Source organism: Rhineura floridana, chromosome 2 (genome assembly GCF_030035675.1).
Source record: "Rhineura floridana isolate rRhiFlo1 chromosome 2, rRhiFlo1.hap2, whole genome shotgun sequence".
In the NCBI taxonomy this organism is placed as follows: Eukaryota; Metazoa; Chordata; class Lepidosauria; order Squamata; family Rhineuridae; genus Rhineura; species Rhineura floridana.
In genome coordinates, this window is record NC_084481.1 from 75,455,419 (window position 1) to 75,473,583 (window position 18,165).

At 40.5% G+C, this 18,165-nt stretch overlaps 1 protein-coding gene across 2 annotated transcripts in view; it reads left to right on the forward strand.

The window, feature by feature from the left end:
* The window catches only part of DPP10 (dipeptidyl peptidase like 10), a 503,938-nt gene that overhangs the window by 237,472 nt on the left and 248,301 nt on the right, over window positions 1–18,165 (forward strand). For both annotated transcript variants that reach the window (XM_061612954.1, XM_061612953.1), the window contains exon 5: window positions 15,815–15,889. In XM_061612954.1, coding sequence (XP_061468938.1) covers window positions 15,815–15,889 — 75 coding nt within the window. The remainder of the gene's footprint in view (window positions 1–15,814; window positions 15,890–18,165) is intronic.

Genomic DNA, 18,165 nt, shown 5'->3' on the forward strand with positions numbered 1-18,165 from the left:
AGCAGGATTGGACCAAGAAGAAGGTGGTGTGAAAATTGGAGGGGGAAATATCAATAATTTAAGATATGCAGACGATACCATACTACTAGCAGAAACCAGTAATGATTTGAAACAAATGCTGATGAAAGTTAAAGAGGAAAGCACAAAAGCAGGACTACAGCTGAACGTCAAAAAGACTAAAGTAATGACAACAGAAGATTTATGTAACTTTAGAGTTGACAATGAGGACATTGAACTTGTCAAAGATTATCAATATCTTGGCACAATCATTAACCCAAATAGAGACAATAGTCAAGAAATCAGAAGAAGGGTAGGACTGGGGAGGGCAGCTGTGAGAGAACTAGAAAAGGTCCTCAAATATAAAGATGTATCACTGAACACTAAAGTCAGGATCATTCAGACCATGGTATTTCTGATCTCTATGTATGGATGTGAAAGTTGGACAGTGAAAAAAGCTGATAAGAAAAAAATCAACGCATTTGAAATGTGGTGTTGGAGAAGAGCTTTCCGGATACCATGGACTGCAAAAAAGACCAATAATTGGGTGTTAGAACAAATCAAACCAGAACTATCACTAGAAGCTAAAATGATGAAACTGAAGTTATTATACTTTGGACACATAATGAGAAGACATGACTCATTAGAAAAGATAATAATGCTTGGAAAAACAGAAGGAAATAGAAAAAGAGGAAGGCCAAACAAGAGATGGATTGATTCCATAAAGGAAGCCACAGACCTGACCTTACAAGATCTGAACAGGATGGTACATGACAGATGCTCTTGGAGGTCACTGATTCAGAGGGTCGCCATAAGTCGTAGTCGACTTGGAGGCACATAACAACAACAACAAAAGCAGTAGGGCTCGGTAGTGATTTGGTATCTGTTTCTAATTCCAAGAAGGGGCTTGTGTCATGAAGAGAAGGTTGCAATGTTGTTTCCCTTGGGGGTCCCAGATTAGCCTGGTCTCCATCATTGTATCTCAGCCCAGGCTGCTTTTCTGTGGCATTTCACTTTGAGAGCTCTAGGCCATCCTCTGAAGAGGATTCCTCCAGTCTCCACATCTGGACTACACAAGTCTATGAATACTGTTTCAGACTGGACTTATCTCCCCTGGCATTCCATCTTTTCCCACACATATGGATGTGCTTGAATTTCACAAAATTTGAATTTGAAACCAGATTTCCTATTTATTTGAGCTTTTCTGGACCTCACTGACTGGGTTTTCTTCTAGCAGTTTTCCACAGATGAAGTGGATTTTTTTTTTAAAAAAAGCCTGAAAAATGATATTTTCCTCTAAATATACATAATAACATTGATGTTTCCCTCAAAATATCAATATTAATATCAATATTTTAGGAAAGTATTGATATTTATTTAAAATCTATGAAAAATATTTTATTTTTTTTGATATTAATATTGATATTTTTGCAAAAAAAACCTGAATAGGTATTTATTGCAAATAGCAAACATTGATCCCTGACAAAGCGATACTGGAAGGAAGCTTGACAGAGCAAAAATGGAACTGGCACCGAAATGTGAATCCCATCCCTACCCGCACACTTCTTCCTACCTTCCATAGCTGAGAGTTAAACACATTAGGGGGTACACACAACAACCTCCATGAGCTGAATTTAATATGTATAGGGGTCTCTAGGATCTCATGGGCTAGCCCTGCCCACCTCCACATACGGATACTATGGTCTTCCAACAAATTACAGTTTGATATTTGTTGGGAAGAGTTTTACCTAGGTACAGATGCACATACAGAGAGGTAATAACATGTGAGAAGTGGCCCTGATGAAACAGTTTTCCTCATGTGTAGGAGTGCCACACATTTCATGAAGGTCAAATCAACATTCACTTGGAGAACATTGTGATGGTGGTAGGCAGGGCTAATCCATATGGTCCGTGGCTCCCTCCCTGTGGCATTCATTCAATACATCAATGCATACAGAGAGCATTACAAGAAATGTTGTTGTTGGAACAGTTGCCTATGGAAAGGGAAGATAGTGGGCTCCTGTCATATATTGGCAGGTATGCTACTCCACAGACAGAATAAGGTCAGCCACACTGAAAGCCCTGCTCTGAGTTACTGTGGAGGGGGCTTCTGATATCTTCTGATATATTTGGAACTTGCAGGAGCAGCTCTCCAGCAGATCCCAGTGACCTACTGGGTATAGATAAGGGATAAAGTGGTCTCTCAGCCACCTGGTCCTGAGGTGTATAGGGCCTTATATGTTAGTACCAACACCTTGAACTTGGCCCAGTAGCAGATTGGCAGCCAGAGCAAATCCTGAAAACAAGGTGTTATTTGCTGGTGGTAGTTTCCCCCCACAAGCAACCTAGTCATTGCATTTTACACCAGATGCAGCCTCTGGACCAACCTCTGGGCCCACACAGAGCCCACTACAGTAATCCAACTGTACCTTTGCACTAAAGCACTTCTGTTGCACAAGGCACCTAATATTTGGAAGATGTACCATATCAGCAGCAGGCTTGAGACCCCCAAAGCTACTCCTGACAGTTGGGAAAATCCTGAAGAACAATAAGAGAGGTGGCATAGAGAGCTGCAGTAGGTGGAAGGGGTGGGGAATTGGTGAAAATTTGATGTCCTGCTTGTGCACGTCTGTTTCCTGCTAAAACAAGCCAACCAAAGGATCCAGTGGATTCGACCCATGAATGTTTAAGTCTTGCAAGTTGATATGATTGTTTATAGTGCCTTTCAGTATACATTTTAAAACAGTGTATAATATAAAGCAAACAATTAATTAATAAAATATCTATAAAGAAGTTAAAATAGGTACATCTTCCAAAGGAACAATAAAATTGAAAGTTTTAATCTTCCATCTTGAAGGATGGCAAGGAGGATGATTCATGAGCCTCCTGAAAGAGGGCATTCAAAAGTCTGATGCTGCATTAGTAGATCTTACATCCATGGGAAGGTCATAAAGGAAGAAAAATTGCCCACAATAATCAGCACCCAGGTTTAAGCATTATATGTTAAGTCCAGCACCTTGAACTAGCACTAGGAACAGCCATACTAGAAACACAATGGTGGTGAAGATTCAAATAGAATTTTATTTATTAAAAATGTAGTATAAGAATGTTAGTTCTAGGTTGTTTACAGTCAGGTGGCAACACTGAGCACAAGCTGAAGTTTCTAGACAAACAAGGAACAATCTAGAAGCCATGGAATTATATATGATTTTTTCCTGAACTTTATAAGCCAGTGGAAATGAATGGTATACTTGGCAAAGATTATAAAAGGCACTCTGGAACACAGACTCTGCTGGAAATAGAGACGCACCAACAGGCCTAGTCTACTATTCCACTAATTCTGTCACCACCATTATATCTGATTGGATCAGTCTTAAATTTAGTGGTTAAGATGTTGGACTACAACCTGGGAGATCAGGGTTCGAATCCCCACATAGCCATGAACCTCACTGGGTGGCCTTGGGCCAGTCACTGCCTCCCAACCTCATGAAAACCCTATTCATAGGGTTGCCATAAGTCGGAATCGACTTGAAGGCAGTACATTTACATTTACATCACCCAGTCAGCTTCTATTTCCACTCATACATTTGGGAATGCCACTGCCTCATTTAGACTTTATTAAAAGGACAGATAAAACCTTGAGTGCACCAAGCCTACATAGAATAGTAGAGTTGGAAGGGGCCTATAAGGCCATCAAGTCCAACCCCCTGATCAATGCAGGAATCCAAATCAAAGCATTCCTGACAGATGGCTATCCAGCTGCCTCTTGAATGCCTCCAGTGTCGGAGAGCCCACTACCTCTCTAGGTAATTGGTTCCATTGTCGTATGGCTCTAACAGTTAGGAAGTTTTTCCTGATGTCCAGTCAAAATCTGGCTTCCTGCAACTTGAGCCCATTATTCCATGTCCTGCACTCTGGGATGATTGAGAAGAGATCCCGGCCCTCCTCTGTGTGACAACCTTTCATGTACTTGAAGAGTGCTATCATATCTCCCCTCAGTCTTCTCTTCTCCAGGCTAAACATGCCCAGTTCTTTCAGTCTCTCCTCATAGGGCTTGGTTGCTAGTCCCCTGATCATCGTTGTTGCCCTCTGTGATGTTCCTATATATTAGTGTATATATGGTAAGTGCTGGTTGTTTAGAGTATACATGGTAAGTAGTGAAAGAGGAGGGGGAGTGAATGGGCAATAGAATGCTTGATGATTGGCTGAATGTTTAAAATGGCTGACAGTATAAATGAAAGGATGACAGGTAAATCTGGGTGAATGTGAGGTGGTAAATTGTGGAATCTGGGGGGAGAAGAGAAAGAGTGGATTGCTTGGTGGGGTTTGAGAGAGTTGTTTGCCAGGAGAGAGTGAAGAAGGAGGGGGGTGGAGTTTGGATTAGTATTGAGTAAAACCATATGCTTATGTGCCTTAAGAAGAAATCTTGTTAATCTTGTTAGCTTTGTTATCTGTAATAAATACTTAATTTGGTTTACCAAAGGCCTGATCCTTGGCTGGGGTTTCACAGACCAGAAGGGAGGGTAAGGTAATGACCAAGGCTGAAGGGGAACTGTAACAAATGGTGGCAGCGGTGAAGAGAATAACAATACCAGTATTCAAAGTCTCTGGGAATACTAGTATTGGGACGTTACTGGTGGTTGCCTAGCAGGGGGATCTGTTGAGATCTGTGCTAGAGCGGGGAGAGAAATCATAAGAGAAAGCGGTCCGGACTGGTGGAGTCCCTGGTGGTGCCTAGAGACAGGCAGTAACCACGAGCAGGTAGGAACCTGACAGGGAGAGCCAGGGAAGGACGCATCACACCCTCCTCTGAACCCAGTTTGTCTGCATCTTTCTTGAAGTGCAGAGACCAGAACTGGACGCAGTATTCAAGATGAGGCCTAACCAGTGCTGAATAGAGGGGAACTAATACTTCACGTGATTTGGAAACTATACTTCTGTTAATGCAGCATAATATAGTGTTTGCCTTTTTTGCAGCCACATCACACTGTTCGCTCATATTCAGCTTGTGATCAATGACAATCCCAAGACCCTTCTGACATGTCGTATTGCTGAGCCAAGTATCCCCATCTTTTAACTCTGTATTTGGTTTCTTTTTCCTAAGTGTAAAACTTTGCATTTATCACTGTTGTATTTCATTCTGTTGTTTTCAGTCCAATGCTCCAGCCTATCAAGGTCCTTTTGAATTTCCTTTCTGTCATTTACAGCATTAGCTATGTCCCCCAATTTTGTATCATCTGCAAATTTGATAAGCATGCTCTGTACCTCCTCATCCAAGTCGTTAATAAAAATGTGGAAGAGCACTGGGCCCAGGACCGAGCCCTGTGGTACCCCACTCGTTACTTCCACCCAGTTTGAGAAGGAACCATTGATAAGCACTCTTTGAGTACGATTCTGGAGCCAGCTGTGGATCCACCTGATAGTTGTTCCATCCAGCCCACATTTAGCTAGCTTGCTAATCAGAATATCATGTGGCACTTTGTCGAAAGCTTTGCTGAAGTCGAGATATATTATGTCTACAGCATTCCCACAGCCTACAAGGGAGGTTACCTGATCAAAAAACGAGATAAGATTAGTTTGGCAGGATTTGTTCTTCATAAATCCATGTTGGCTCCTAGTAATCACTGCATTGTTTTCAAGGTGCTTACAGATTGACTGCTTTATAATCTGCTCCAGAGTTCTTCCAGGGATTGATGTTAGGCTGACTGGTCTGTAGTTCCCTGGTTCCTCCTTTTTGCCCTTTTTGAAGATAGGGACAACATTAGCTCTCCTCCAGTCATCTGACACTTCACCAGTCCTCCACGATTTTGCAAAGATAATAGACAGCCATTCTGAGAGTTCTTCAGCCAGTTCCTTCAATACTCTAGGATGCAGTTTATCGGGCCCTGCCGATTTGAACTCATTCAAAGTGATTAGGTATTCCTTGACCGTTTGTCAAACTCAAGCTCCAATCCTGCCCCTTCTGCTTCATGTTTCCTGGGAAGGTCATAGACCCTTTTTTGGGAGAAGACTGCGCCAAAGTAGGAATTGAGTATTTCTGCCTTTTCTTTGTCATCTGTTATCATTTTGCCTTCCTCATTGAGTAGCTGTGCCACCATTTCTTTTCTCTGTCTTTTACTATGGATGTACCTGAAGAAAGCTTTTTTGTTGCTTTTAGCATCCCTCGCTAACCTCAGCTCATTCTCAGCTTTAGCCTTCCTGACACCATCCCTGCAATTCCATGATACCTGCCTTTGTGGCCTGGCCTTCTTTCCACTTCCTCTATGTATCTTTTTTTTGTTTTCAGGTCATCTCTAAGCTTTTTGTGAAGCCACATTGGCTTCTGCTGTTTCCCCCCTTTTTTCCTTGTTGGAATTGCTTGCCATTGCAATTTTAGAATTTCGTTTTTTAGAAACTCCCACCCATCTTGGACTCCTTTTCTCATTAGGGTTGTTTGCTATGGAACCATACTTACAATTGTTTTGAGTTTTTTGAAATCAGCTTTCCTGAAGTCCAGGGTGCGCGTGTGGCTACTCTCAGCTTTTGCTTCTGTTAAAATCAAGAATTCAAGTATGGTGTGGTCACTTTCCCCCAGAGTTCCCATAACTGCCACTTCATCCACCAAATCATCTCTATTGGTTAAATCAAGTCCAGGATAGCTGATCCTCTGGCTGCTTCCTCCACTTTCTGTAAGAGAAAGTTATCTCCAACACAAGTCAGAAATTTCTTGGAGGGGCCGTGTTTGGCAGAATTTGTCTCCCAACAGTTACCGGGATAATTGAAATCCCCCATTACTACTACATCATGCCTCCTTGAAACATTGGCAATTTGCTTTTCAAAAGTTACATTCTCGTCTTCTCCTTGGGTGGCAGTAGTAGACTCCAAGCACCACATTCCCTTTATTACTTGCCCCATTAGTTTTAATCCAGATACTCTCTGTGGAGCTACCAAGCTCATCTTCCTGAATTTCTGTGCAGGGATATATATTTTTAACATATAGCGTGGCTCCACCTCCCTTTTTATTCCTTCTGTTGTTTTTGACAAGTTATATCCTTCAATTGCTGTATTCCAGTTATGGGAGTGATCCCACCAAGTTTCAGTTATACCTATCAAGTCGTAATTGCCCTCCTGTATTAAGAGTTCAAGTTCGTCCTGTTTGTTTCCCATGCTCTGTGCATTAATATACAGACATTGAAGACCATGTGATTTATGGCTTGGCTTCCTTACTACTTTTTTCTGAGGACTGTTACTGGGCCCTATTAGAGCCGATCTCTCTGTTTCTTTTACTGTGCACAAGACTTCATCAGTTGTTACCACCAAGTTTACGTCTCCCTCCCCCTTAGGATTCAGTTTAAAGCCCTCCTGATGAACTTTTCCATGCTATGGCCAAACACATTCTTCCCAGTACTTGTGAGATGCAACCAATCACTTGCCAGCAGTCCATCTTCCCATGGTCCCAGAATCCAAACGTCTCACGTCGATACCACCTTCGTAACCATTCATTCACACGGAGTATTTCCCTTTCCCTTTCTACTCCTCTTCTAAGTACTGGAAGGATGGATGAAAAAACTATCTGGGCCCCAAAGTCCTTGAGTTTCCTTCCCAGAGCTTCATAGTCTGATGTGATTTCTTCATAGCTCCGTTTGGCAGTATCGTTTGTTCCCACATGGATGAGGAGAAAGGGATACCTGTCGGTGGGCTTGATGAGTGATGGCAACCCTTCTGTCACATCTCTAATCCGTCCTCCTGGTAGGTAGCACACCCACGGATCTTCTCAGCATACTTGGGTTTCAATCCCTCGCAGTAGGGAGTCTCCCACTACTAGTACTCTTCTCTTCTTGTTGTAGGGCATGGTTTCATTGTCCCTGCTTGATTGAGCTTCAGTCTCTTGCTTGTTGTCGCAAGGGGTCTCCTGTAATTCTTCCACCACAGGCTGTCCTCCAGTCTCATCCTCGAGTGGTTGAAAGCAGTTCCATAGCTCCACTGGTGAAGGGTGTCTTCTAGCTCTTCTGCTCCTAACTGTCACCCTTTCCCATGGAGTTTCCTCCACTTCGTTGCTCCTCTCCAAAGCAGTCTCCTCTTCTGCTACCACATGCTGTTGCTCTTCCACCTCCACTTCTCTTTGCTGCTGTTGTTCCAGCGTTCTGTCTAAGAACTCTTAATCTTCTCTTATAGTCCTCAGTGTGGCCACCCGCCATTCCAGGCCTCTCACTTTCTCTTCCAACAATGTCACGAGCTTGCACTTGTTGCACGTGTATGCCATGTTGTTCTCAGGCAAGAAAACAAACATGGCACACACCTTGCAGGTCACAACCACTGCAGCATCCTTCCCATTCATTCTCTCTTCTACCTTTTGTTTCTTTCTAACTACTTGCTTTGGAGTGGCCTGTGCTTTGTCCTGTCCTACTTCAGGGTAAACTTGAGGGTCCCACTGGTATGTGCTGCACTGTACAATGAATGTACAATGAATGAAAGAATGTTCTTTCTTTCTTTCTTTCTTTCTTTCTTTCTTTCTTTCTTTCTTTCTTTCTTTCTTTCTTTCTTTCTTTCTTTCTTTCTTTCTTTCTTTCTTTCTTTCTTTAGGGACCTCCCCCTTGAACTCCCTTGTCAAACTCCTTTGTCAAACTCTTGTTTGCTCTCCCTGTTTGCTTGCTCTCTGAAAGATGGCTTGCTTATATCTCCTCATCTGTAGACCAACTGAGACACCTCCCTCTGCTCTGGTCTGCTGGAGTCAGGAAACAGAATGAAAGTCCCAGCACACACAGCTGCTGCTTGTTGCCCTCAGCAGTTCTCAGGCCATGCCCTTAAGCCAATAGCTATCAGGCCACACCCCTTCCAATCAAGCTGCTATGGAGCCCTTCAGAGTACATGGCTGAGAGCCTTCTTGGCCTTTTTCCTTTCCTTGCTACAGCTCCTTTGTCAAACTCCTGTTTGCTCTGCCTGTTCACTTACTCTCTGAAAGCTGGCTTGCTTATATGTCCTCATTGTAAAGACTCTCCTAGAAGTCTGAAATAGTTGTTTATTTAAATGGACTGTCTAAATACCTTTGAGTCTAGTGAAAATGACTTCCTATCTCAGAATTAGCAATGTTTTGTTATCAGGAGGAACATATAGGTTTTCTTCTTCTTCTTTGCGTTATGATTTTTGTCAATTTACCTGTAGCAGGTTTTTTTTTACAGAATAGTTTAAATGTGTCAGTAATTCATAAGCATTTCAGGGCTATCAAACATTTTATTTAGTGCTAATTAACTCACCATTAAGGGCATAGTATGACTGGAAAGAAAGCTACTATTAAGAACTGTGGATGGTGAGGACTTCCCGGAAGATTGCTCCGCCTGTGGCTGCCTCTGAGAGAGCTCTGTCTCAGAGGAAGCTTTTTTCAGTTTAAAATCAGTCAAAAGGGAACTTTGACTGGTGTAAATGTTCTCCCAGGCAAGGGTGAACCGAATAGATTATCCACAGAAACTTCTTTGGGCTGTCGGTGGCTGGAATTGATCAGGAATTCCCTGGGAAAGGAAGGCATACCTAGCAGCCGAGGACAGAGTTAGGACTTCCAGCAAGCTGGGCTGAAAAAAAGCGAGACGTTTTTTCTTTTAAACGATCCACAATGGGCGAGCTTTCTTCAGTCTAATCTTATCATTTGGCTTAAATTACTACAGTAAAAGGGATTTGTTTAAGAACCAGCAATTAAGATACCTGGGTGAGTTACACTTCTCTCTTTTATACAAGGAATTAAGGAGGAGGAAAGGAAATTTAAAAACCTTATCTTATTTTTTATGGCAAAAAGCAGGCCTGAATTTGGAAACTATAAAGATTAAAACGGATGAGGGGCAACTTATCCGAAGAGAAAATCTGATTTAGATGATTATTTGATTGATATATGTCTGGGACTACTTTTTCTTGGACTACTTTCTTTAGACGAATCTGCTGTTCGTGTATGTTACTAATTGTTCGGCGCTGTGAACCAAATTTGTTTTGCATTCTTGGACGTGCGGGAGATAAGAACTGTGCTGACCAGATGTCAACAGGCCTGGAATATTAACTCCCTTATTGCTGGAAAAAGAAGCAAATTACTCTTTGCTTGGGAATTGTGGCTATATTGGAAATTTGAAGGGTTTTTTTCGGCTTTAAGAATGACAATCAAAGAAGTGGCAGAGACCCTGGATGTACCCCTGGAAGGGTTTTCCCCTCTGGATATGTTTCAGAAGATAATGGATGAGATTAAGATAAGGAAACAAGAACTGGGACAGAGTAGACAAGAGATGGCAACTGAATTTGGTAAAGTGAAACAGGAGTTGAAAGAAATAAAGGATTATATGAGAAAAGAAGCAGATGGACAAGCAATAGAATATGAAAAAGAAATTAAAGGGAAGGAGCAAATTCTGGAGATTGGATCAGATATATCAAATGTGGAATTGGAAAAAGATTTGGACTTTATGGCAAAAATTGAAGGGAGGATGCAAGTCCTGGAGATTGGAACAGATTTATCAAGTGTGGAACTGGAAAAATATTTGGAGTTTGTGGATCCTGGAGATAAAGATTACTGTTTGGAATTTGGCGTTGTCCCTTGAGAAATTGATGAAGATATCAGAGATAAAGCTATCAATGTTTCGATGGAATTTCTGGACTGGAATGATTTGATGGAACTTGAAATTGAGAAAATTTATAGAATTAATTCCAGATACGTGACAATGGAAAAACTCTCAAGAGATGTGCTAGTGCATTTCGTAAAAAAGAGGAACAGAGACATGACTTTACAACAATATTTCAGCAACACATTCAGAAATGATGGCAAGGAAATATTTGTGATGAAGGAAATTCCCATCAGACTCTTACTATATGACTATGACAGCAAGATTATTATGGGTGCAAGGATGGAAGTTGGAAGATGGAATTAACACTGATAATGGAAAAATGGCTATTGAAATTATTGGTCCTAGTAGACTTGATGAGATGGATTAATTGACATGTTTATTTGAAGAAAAATCGAGGGATATATTTCTCAAGGAGTGGAAACCTCTCTTTGACTTTTTGCGGAAAGAATAAAATGATGTTAATGAGATTTGATGATTAATTAAGATATCTACTGGAGGAAAGTGATTTTGTAATATATTAAGAGACAGGTTTGTTATATATCATAGACCTATAACTGATCTGCGACAAATCGGAAGTCAACATTTTATTTTATTGTTTAATTTGTTTTTTGTTTTGTTTTGTTGGAAAATTTGAATAAAATTAATGATAAAAAAGAACTGTGGATGGTGACATATATTTTAGTGGTTTTTATTGGTTTAATTGTGGTTTAAGATGTGTAAACCAATGTAATAATCTATTTATATAAAAAAAGATGGACTATAAAAGTAAAAGTCAATGTATATGTTATGTCAGGCTGCAATCATAACCCCACTTAATCCAGGAGTCAGTAGGACTGACTTGTGAGTACATATAGGGTTGTATTCAACTATGTCCTACTCAGAGTTAGTCCTGTTCATTAACTTTAATGAATTATACAGACACAAGAGTGGCTGTATACTATAGTCAGCATGGATTTTTCACATGCCACAATGTTAAATTGAAAATACCCCATGCCATTCTGATGCTTCCCATAAGCTCATTTCAACACAAAACCTTACAAAACTTATAGTCTTCAACTCAGAAACACTTGCTTAACAACCCTCTAATTTTCTTGATGATTCTCTCTGACTGTTTTGTGTATCAAGAGTTCAAAGTATAAAAAGAGAGAGAAAACCCAGAGCCCTTTTGGACTTTTTTTCTGTCAGAGTTCTCATAACTTGTTGAAATTCATTAAACATCAGTCATGTTCACAGAGTACCTGTAATCCTATTATTGACCTTGCCCCATACTCTGACCTTAATCTTCTGCAGTTTAAAAGTTTAAGAAATTCCTGGCTGATTTTTAATTAATTTAAGAAATTTAGCATTGAACTCAATGACAAGGCCAGGCATGCTCAGTAAGAACCAACTGTCAATGTTTTAAAAGCCAAACTCATAGCTGCTAAGCTTGCCTAATCAGGAGGCCACACCCACACCAGACTTTGAATTAACTTTAGACAGCATGGTTTCCCCCACAGAATCCTGGGAAATGTAGTTTGTGAAGGGTGCTAAGAGGAGACTCCTATTCCCCTGACAGAGCTCCATTGGCCAGAGTGGTTTAACAGTCAGCTGCTCTGATTGAAGCTCTGTGAGGGGAACATGGCATCTCCTAGCAACTCTCAGCACCCTTCACTAACTACACTTCCCAGGATTGTTTGGGAGAAGGCATGACTTCCTAAAGTGAAATAAAGACCTGGTGTGGATGTGGCCAGGGACAGCTTTGGTTTAAATTTGGGTGGGAGGCTACATGTGCCTGCTGTAGAATAAAAAGGCGGGGGAAACCCTGAAAAAGAATGATATTGTTCTCAACCCTTTTGGAAAGAAAAGAAAAGGGGCTTCCCCTCTTTCCAGTCCGCACCCATCCAATCTCCTCTCCTCCCCCTTTCCCCCTACTCTTCCCCCCTTCCTGCCCCTCCCCCAGGTCAGTTTCACCTATCCTAAGCATGATTGCACAGGAGTAAATCTCACTGAACTCAAAAAGCATGCAAATGATCAAACCTGCCCTCCCCTCCTCCTCCCTCCTATGCCCTCTCTGTTGCCCTTTCCCTCCCCCTTCCTTCACCCCTCCCCTACCGCATCCCTTTCCAATCCCCTCCTTCTCCCTCCTCTCCTCCCCCTCCCCCTCCCCCATGGTCAGTTTTACCTATGCTAGGACTACAAGCTGGGAGACCAGGGTTCAAATGCAGCCATGAAGCTCACTGAGTGATCTTGGGCTAGTCACTGCCTCTCAGAGGAAGGCAATGGTAAACCACCTCTGAATACCTCTTACCATGAAAACCCTATTCATATGGTTGCCATAAGTCGGAAGTGACTTGAAGGCAGTCCATTTCATTTTCAAGCATGATTGCATGGGAGTAAATCCCATTGAACTCAATAAGAATGTAAATTATCAAACCTTCTCTTCCCTGCTCCTTTCTCCCATCACCTCCCTTTTGGCCCTTCCCTCCCCCTTCCTTCACCCTCCCCCTCCCCTTCCAATCTCCTCCTTCCACCCCCTTCCTTCTGCTCCCCTCTCCCCTTTCTTCTTTCCCTCTCCTCTCCTCTCCCCCTTCTGCCCCCCCATGGTCAGTTTTACCTTTCCTAGCCATGATTGCACGGGAGTAAATCCCACTGAAGTCAATAAGCATGCACATGATCAATCCATTCTCAGCAACCTTGCACAGGAACCTATTGCTTACCTCTCGGATTAAAAAGGAGAGAAATTCACTAATAGGCAAAAAACCTTGCCATTTAAGAACATACCTATAGTCAACAGATATTTCTATACAACTTTAAAAAGCAGGGAAATTGGGCAGCTATAGTGAATGCACCAGGGGAGCAGGAGACCTGACTACTTCTCTGAGACATTGTTCTTCCCTACAAATTTGTCAAAATAAAAACACAATTTGGGTTGCTCGTTCACAGTCCAATCCACTTCCTGTGTAGCTTGGAAGAATTTGGTAACATGTCCCTCTGAGCATATGGTGAGTGGTGGCAACACCTGCAATCAGTCCAAATAACAGAAACAAGACATGTGCTGATCTTGTTTTAGCAGGGAGGAAGCAACAATATGAAAACAGTTGATATAGTTCAGGTAGTCTCTTTAAATATGTTTGATTTACTTTGCAATTTTTGTGAAGTTTCTTATAGTAAATCATTTTCTTTTGCTTTTGTTTCTGTGAATATGTGAAGTACAGCAACGCTTTGCATTAAAAAACCTCAAAAACAATTGTGGAATAATAGCACTGACTGTTCTGCAGAATAGTTTCCAATGGACATGAGGAGTGTCTCAGTTCGCACAAGATAAAACAGTGGGAGGTGAAATATATTCTAGCAACATTCTAGGTGTGCTCTATGTTTTTAATTAACTATGCCCACCTTTCCTGAAGTGGTGTAGGTTAATAGAGGGCTGAAAACATACATCCGCAGCAGGCAATGTTTGTTTTTTCCAACAGCTAGAGTCATTGCTTAAGTAGCATCATATTGTAATCAGTCTGATTTTACATCAAACTGCAGTTTCAGATTCAACTGTTAATGTACCCAAATTAGAAATAGAACATAACATCTAATTTGAAACACAAAAAGGCTGTCTTCACATCATATGACTTTAAGCAATAAAAAGGCTTTGAGATTAATAAAAAATAAAGTTGACACAGATTTCTACAATGAATAATGAGAGAAATATAATTTTCTAGGTTAGATTCTCTGTAGAAACAGTAGTAACACAGAAAAGAAGCAAAGGAAGAACACTACCATACATACAAATATAATTCTCCATTTTTGGAGATGGCAGATGTTGCAGCTGCTCACCATATGCTCAGAGGGACATGTTACCAAATTCTTCTAAGCTACACAAAAAGTGGATTGGACTGTGAAAGACCAAACCAAATTGTGTTTGCATTTTTACAAATTTGTATTGCAGTACAATATCTCAGAGAGGAGGTGAAGTCTCCTGCTCCTCTGGTGCATTCACTATAGCTGCCCAATTTTGCTGCTTTTTAAAGTTTAATAGAAATATATATTGGCTATAGGTACACTTTTAAACTGCAAGGTTTTTTTGCCTACTCTGAGTAGGACTAACACTGAATGCCATCCTAGTTTAGGATTCTACTGTTGATCATGCTTTTTATAAACAATGCTTATTGTTGCCCACTTCCATTTTGCATAACTATCAACTGTATAAGTCTGGATTCAAATGGGTACCAGTGGTTCTCCCTGTAATCACCTTCTTTTGCTATTTCCCGAGGGCAATGTTTGAGGTAAACACCACATTTGGGGGCATATAGCAGCCATGAAGTGTTTTTCAGTTAAATCAGTCCTCAGCAGACACTGCAGCTCTGAAAATAAAGTGATTGGAGTTCAGCAATATAAAAAGGGGAAAAAACAGGCTTAACATCATGCGTTGGTTAACCCTAAGAGAGACAGGACAAATAAAAAGAAATCTTGATAAAAAAGAGGGAGAGTGCAGCAGTATAACGTTTTGCAGCAGAGCACACATAGTATACACTATTCTTGTGAAAAAAATATTTAAAAGACTGTTCTATATTTGAAATTTCTCATTCCTATGGGGCGAAGAGGGAGGGGCATTATTAGCAGATGCATGACCATAACCCATTTTGGATATTTCCCACTATATGTTCCATTTTGGTCGTAATGCTCCGGAGATACTTTTCCCATCGTCCCTGCACATTTGATATGTCTTGTGCTTGACCTCTTTCCTCTTCAGATAGGAAGTGTCTTCAGATTCACATAAAAAGAAATCCCTTAAATGGTTCTGTTGCTTCAAGTACACTCTGATCCTTCCTCTACATCAGATCCATTAAATTCTTTCTGACACCACCATTACCTCTTGATTAAATTATAGCCTTGAATTCAATTAGGTGTCATGTATTCTTATCTAGACATAAAGAATTATTAGGTTGATAACGCGTCTTTCTCTTCTACATTTGCCACACCACTGACAATTTTAAATCTTTTGTAAAACTCTTTTTTTAAAGAGCTTTGTAAAATGCTTGGATCAGGAAAAAATAGATTAGAAACAGATATGTGTCACTGTCTTATTTTTATCAAGCAATCATGCTGCCTTCTTGCACCAATTGCTTTCAAACTTTTTTAGTGTATATAAATGCTGGTTTTGTCTATTTTTAAGAGCTTCACTTTCTCGGTTGTCTTATATTGTATTTGATATGTCTAAGACAAAGTACTCTTTGTGTAATAAAATTACCAACACTGTGTTCTGTTCTTAGGTAACTTTTAAAGCATCAAGATATTCAGTGTCTCCAGATTTAAAATATGTTCTCCTTGCATATGACATCAAACAGGTAAGCTGGCAGCTGGAAAAAGGACTGTTGTAATACATACTGGTTAGAGGTCTGAGCATAGTGATATGTTGAAAAATATACTAAAATATCCCTAGTTATGAAACAATACATGTATTTCTCTTTATAAATATTAGTGACATCTGGTGTTAATGGGAGGAATCAAAGCCTTGGCCCATTTGTTTTTTAGATTAAAATTGATATGACTAGATTTTTTTTATTAATGACATTTTTGTAAGATTGTCCTGATGGATTCACAATTCTTTATTGCCTGTGGATAACTGTTGTTTTTACAGTATTGTAATTCTGTCGGTTAAAGGAGAAGATGTTCCAGACATCCATGATTAAAACCTCCTGCTTTAAAAAATGAAGGTTAATATCTGGATTTAGGGGGGTTAGGGGGGATTAAATCTGGATGACAGAACTAGGGAGGGTGGATTTAACCCATCCCCCATGTTATTTTCTTGATTAAATCCCACCCCCAAACTGCTTTTTTGCCCTGCAGAGGAAAAATATAGTGGTATTGTTATTATTGTTGTTTATATACTGCCTTTCATTTCAAGAAGAAATACCAAGGCAGTTCACAAACAAATATAAGCAAACAGTGAAATAAGTAGAATTTTACTTGCAGGTTATCCTACAGGGCAAAGAACAGCTTCAAGAAGTTGATTTTAATTAGAAAATGCTATGGGATAAAGTGCTAACTTCTCCTTCCCCAGTATCATAGTCTCAGTCTGATTCAGAATCCCTGTAGCTTCAATTAATTTATTATTGTTGTTGCTTTCAGAGAGATGTTCCAGCTCATGCTGTGTGTGACTCAAAAAGAAAAAGTTAAAAATTGAAATTGTTATATATATATACTTAAAGAATTCAGTTATTTAGTACAGAATTATATAAAATATTGTTTTGTATATTTCATAAGGAGAACATACTTTTGGAATGAAAACTGTTCAAGTGACCTTTGTTGGATGATTTCTCTTTCATATATAAAAAAGCAGTAAATATTACATTTTTGAAACAAGAATGGTAACTGTTGCTTCAAACATAATATTTTTGTTGCCTTAAATTTAGAATCAGCAGTGTTTGGGGAATAATATGGGGTATAAATTGCTCATATTACAGAGCAGCGGTCACTAACCTTTATAAGGCTTGTGGGCACAGTTGGATTTTTGAGTGAGTGCCCATGGATACCACTTCATCTGGCTTCTTCTTTCCCCTCTCCATTGGATCACCCCCTCCCCCCAGAGACCAGAAAGAAAGAAAGCTGACACACACAGACTTCCCTGTTCCAAAACATCTACATAACATAGGGCCCAAATATCAAAGACCATCTCCTTCCCTACAAACATTTTCAGGTTTTCAGATCAACAGAGGGGCCTCTCTTGTTATTTCCACCATTCTCAGAGGTTTGAGGGTGGCGGCCTGGGAGAGGGCATTCTCTGTGGCAGCCCTTAAGTTGTGGAATGCCCTCCCTATAGAGGTCCATCTGGGGCCCTCATTATGTAGTTTACATCTTAATTAATGTGATTAATTATTATTAATCTAATTAATACTATATTTTTAAAGTGCTATAAACTTTTCTGGGACCTTATGGAGGAGTGTGGGTAAGAAATCAGATAAATACCCACACACAAAAATCAGTATATGCCAACCAAATGTCCAAATAGGAATCCAATCAAAGTTGGTATTTATAGAAAGTATGTTCAAATGTAGCAAGGGTGATAAAGTCTTCAGACCATTTCATAATAGATGGTGGGTATTATCCTTCCAGGCTCAAAGTGTAACAGAGCAATCCAACTCAGGGGAAGCTGGTGTAAGTTGTGCTGGAGCAAGAGAAGCTGGCATAAAGTACCGCTGCATCCAGTTGCCATCCAAGAGCTGCTGGGTTGAATGAACACCAGCTGAGCCGGGAGTAAAAGCCAGCTCTCTGAAATACCTCAGTCAGGGAGTAAGGCCACTCCATTGACTTCTATTATAATTAATTTTCTTAGACTGACATTTTTCCTGGTATAACTTATGCCTGGATTGGGACCTGCAGGAGCATTCCAAACACGTGTTGGTGTTCTGCCCAGAGCCTGAGACACGAGGCGGAGGCAAGGCTTGGTTTAATTCTCATTTTATTAGTGTGATGGTTACATCCAAAGCAGGGCGCTTCATACAGCTGTCTATTCTGACTCACTGCTTGCCCTAACTAGTCTAACTAAGCAGTCTGTGCAGTGTGTGGGGAGAGTTGACTCAGCCCTAGAGTCTAGGTGGGCACCTGCTTAAGTAGGGAAAGT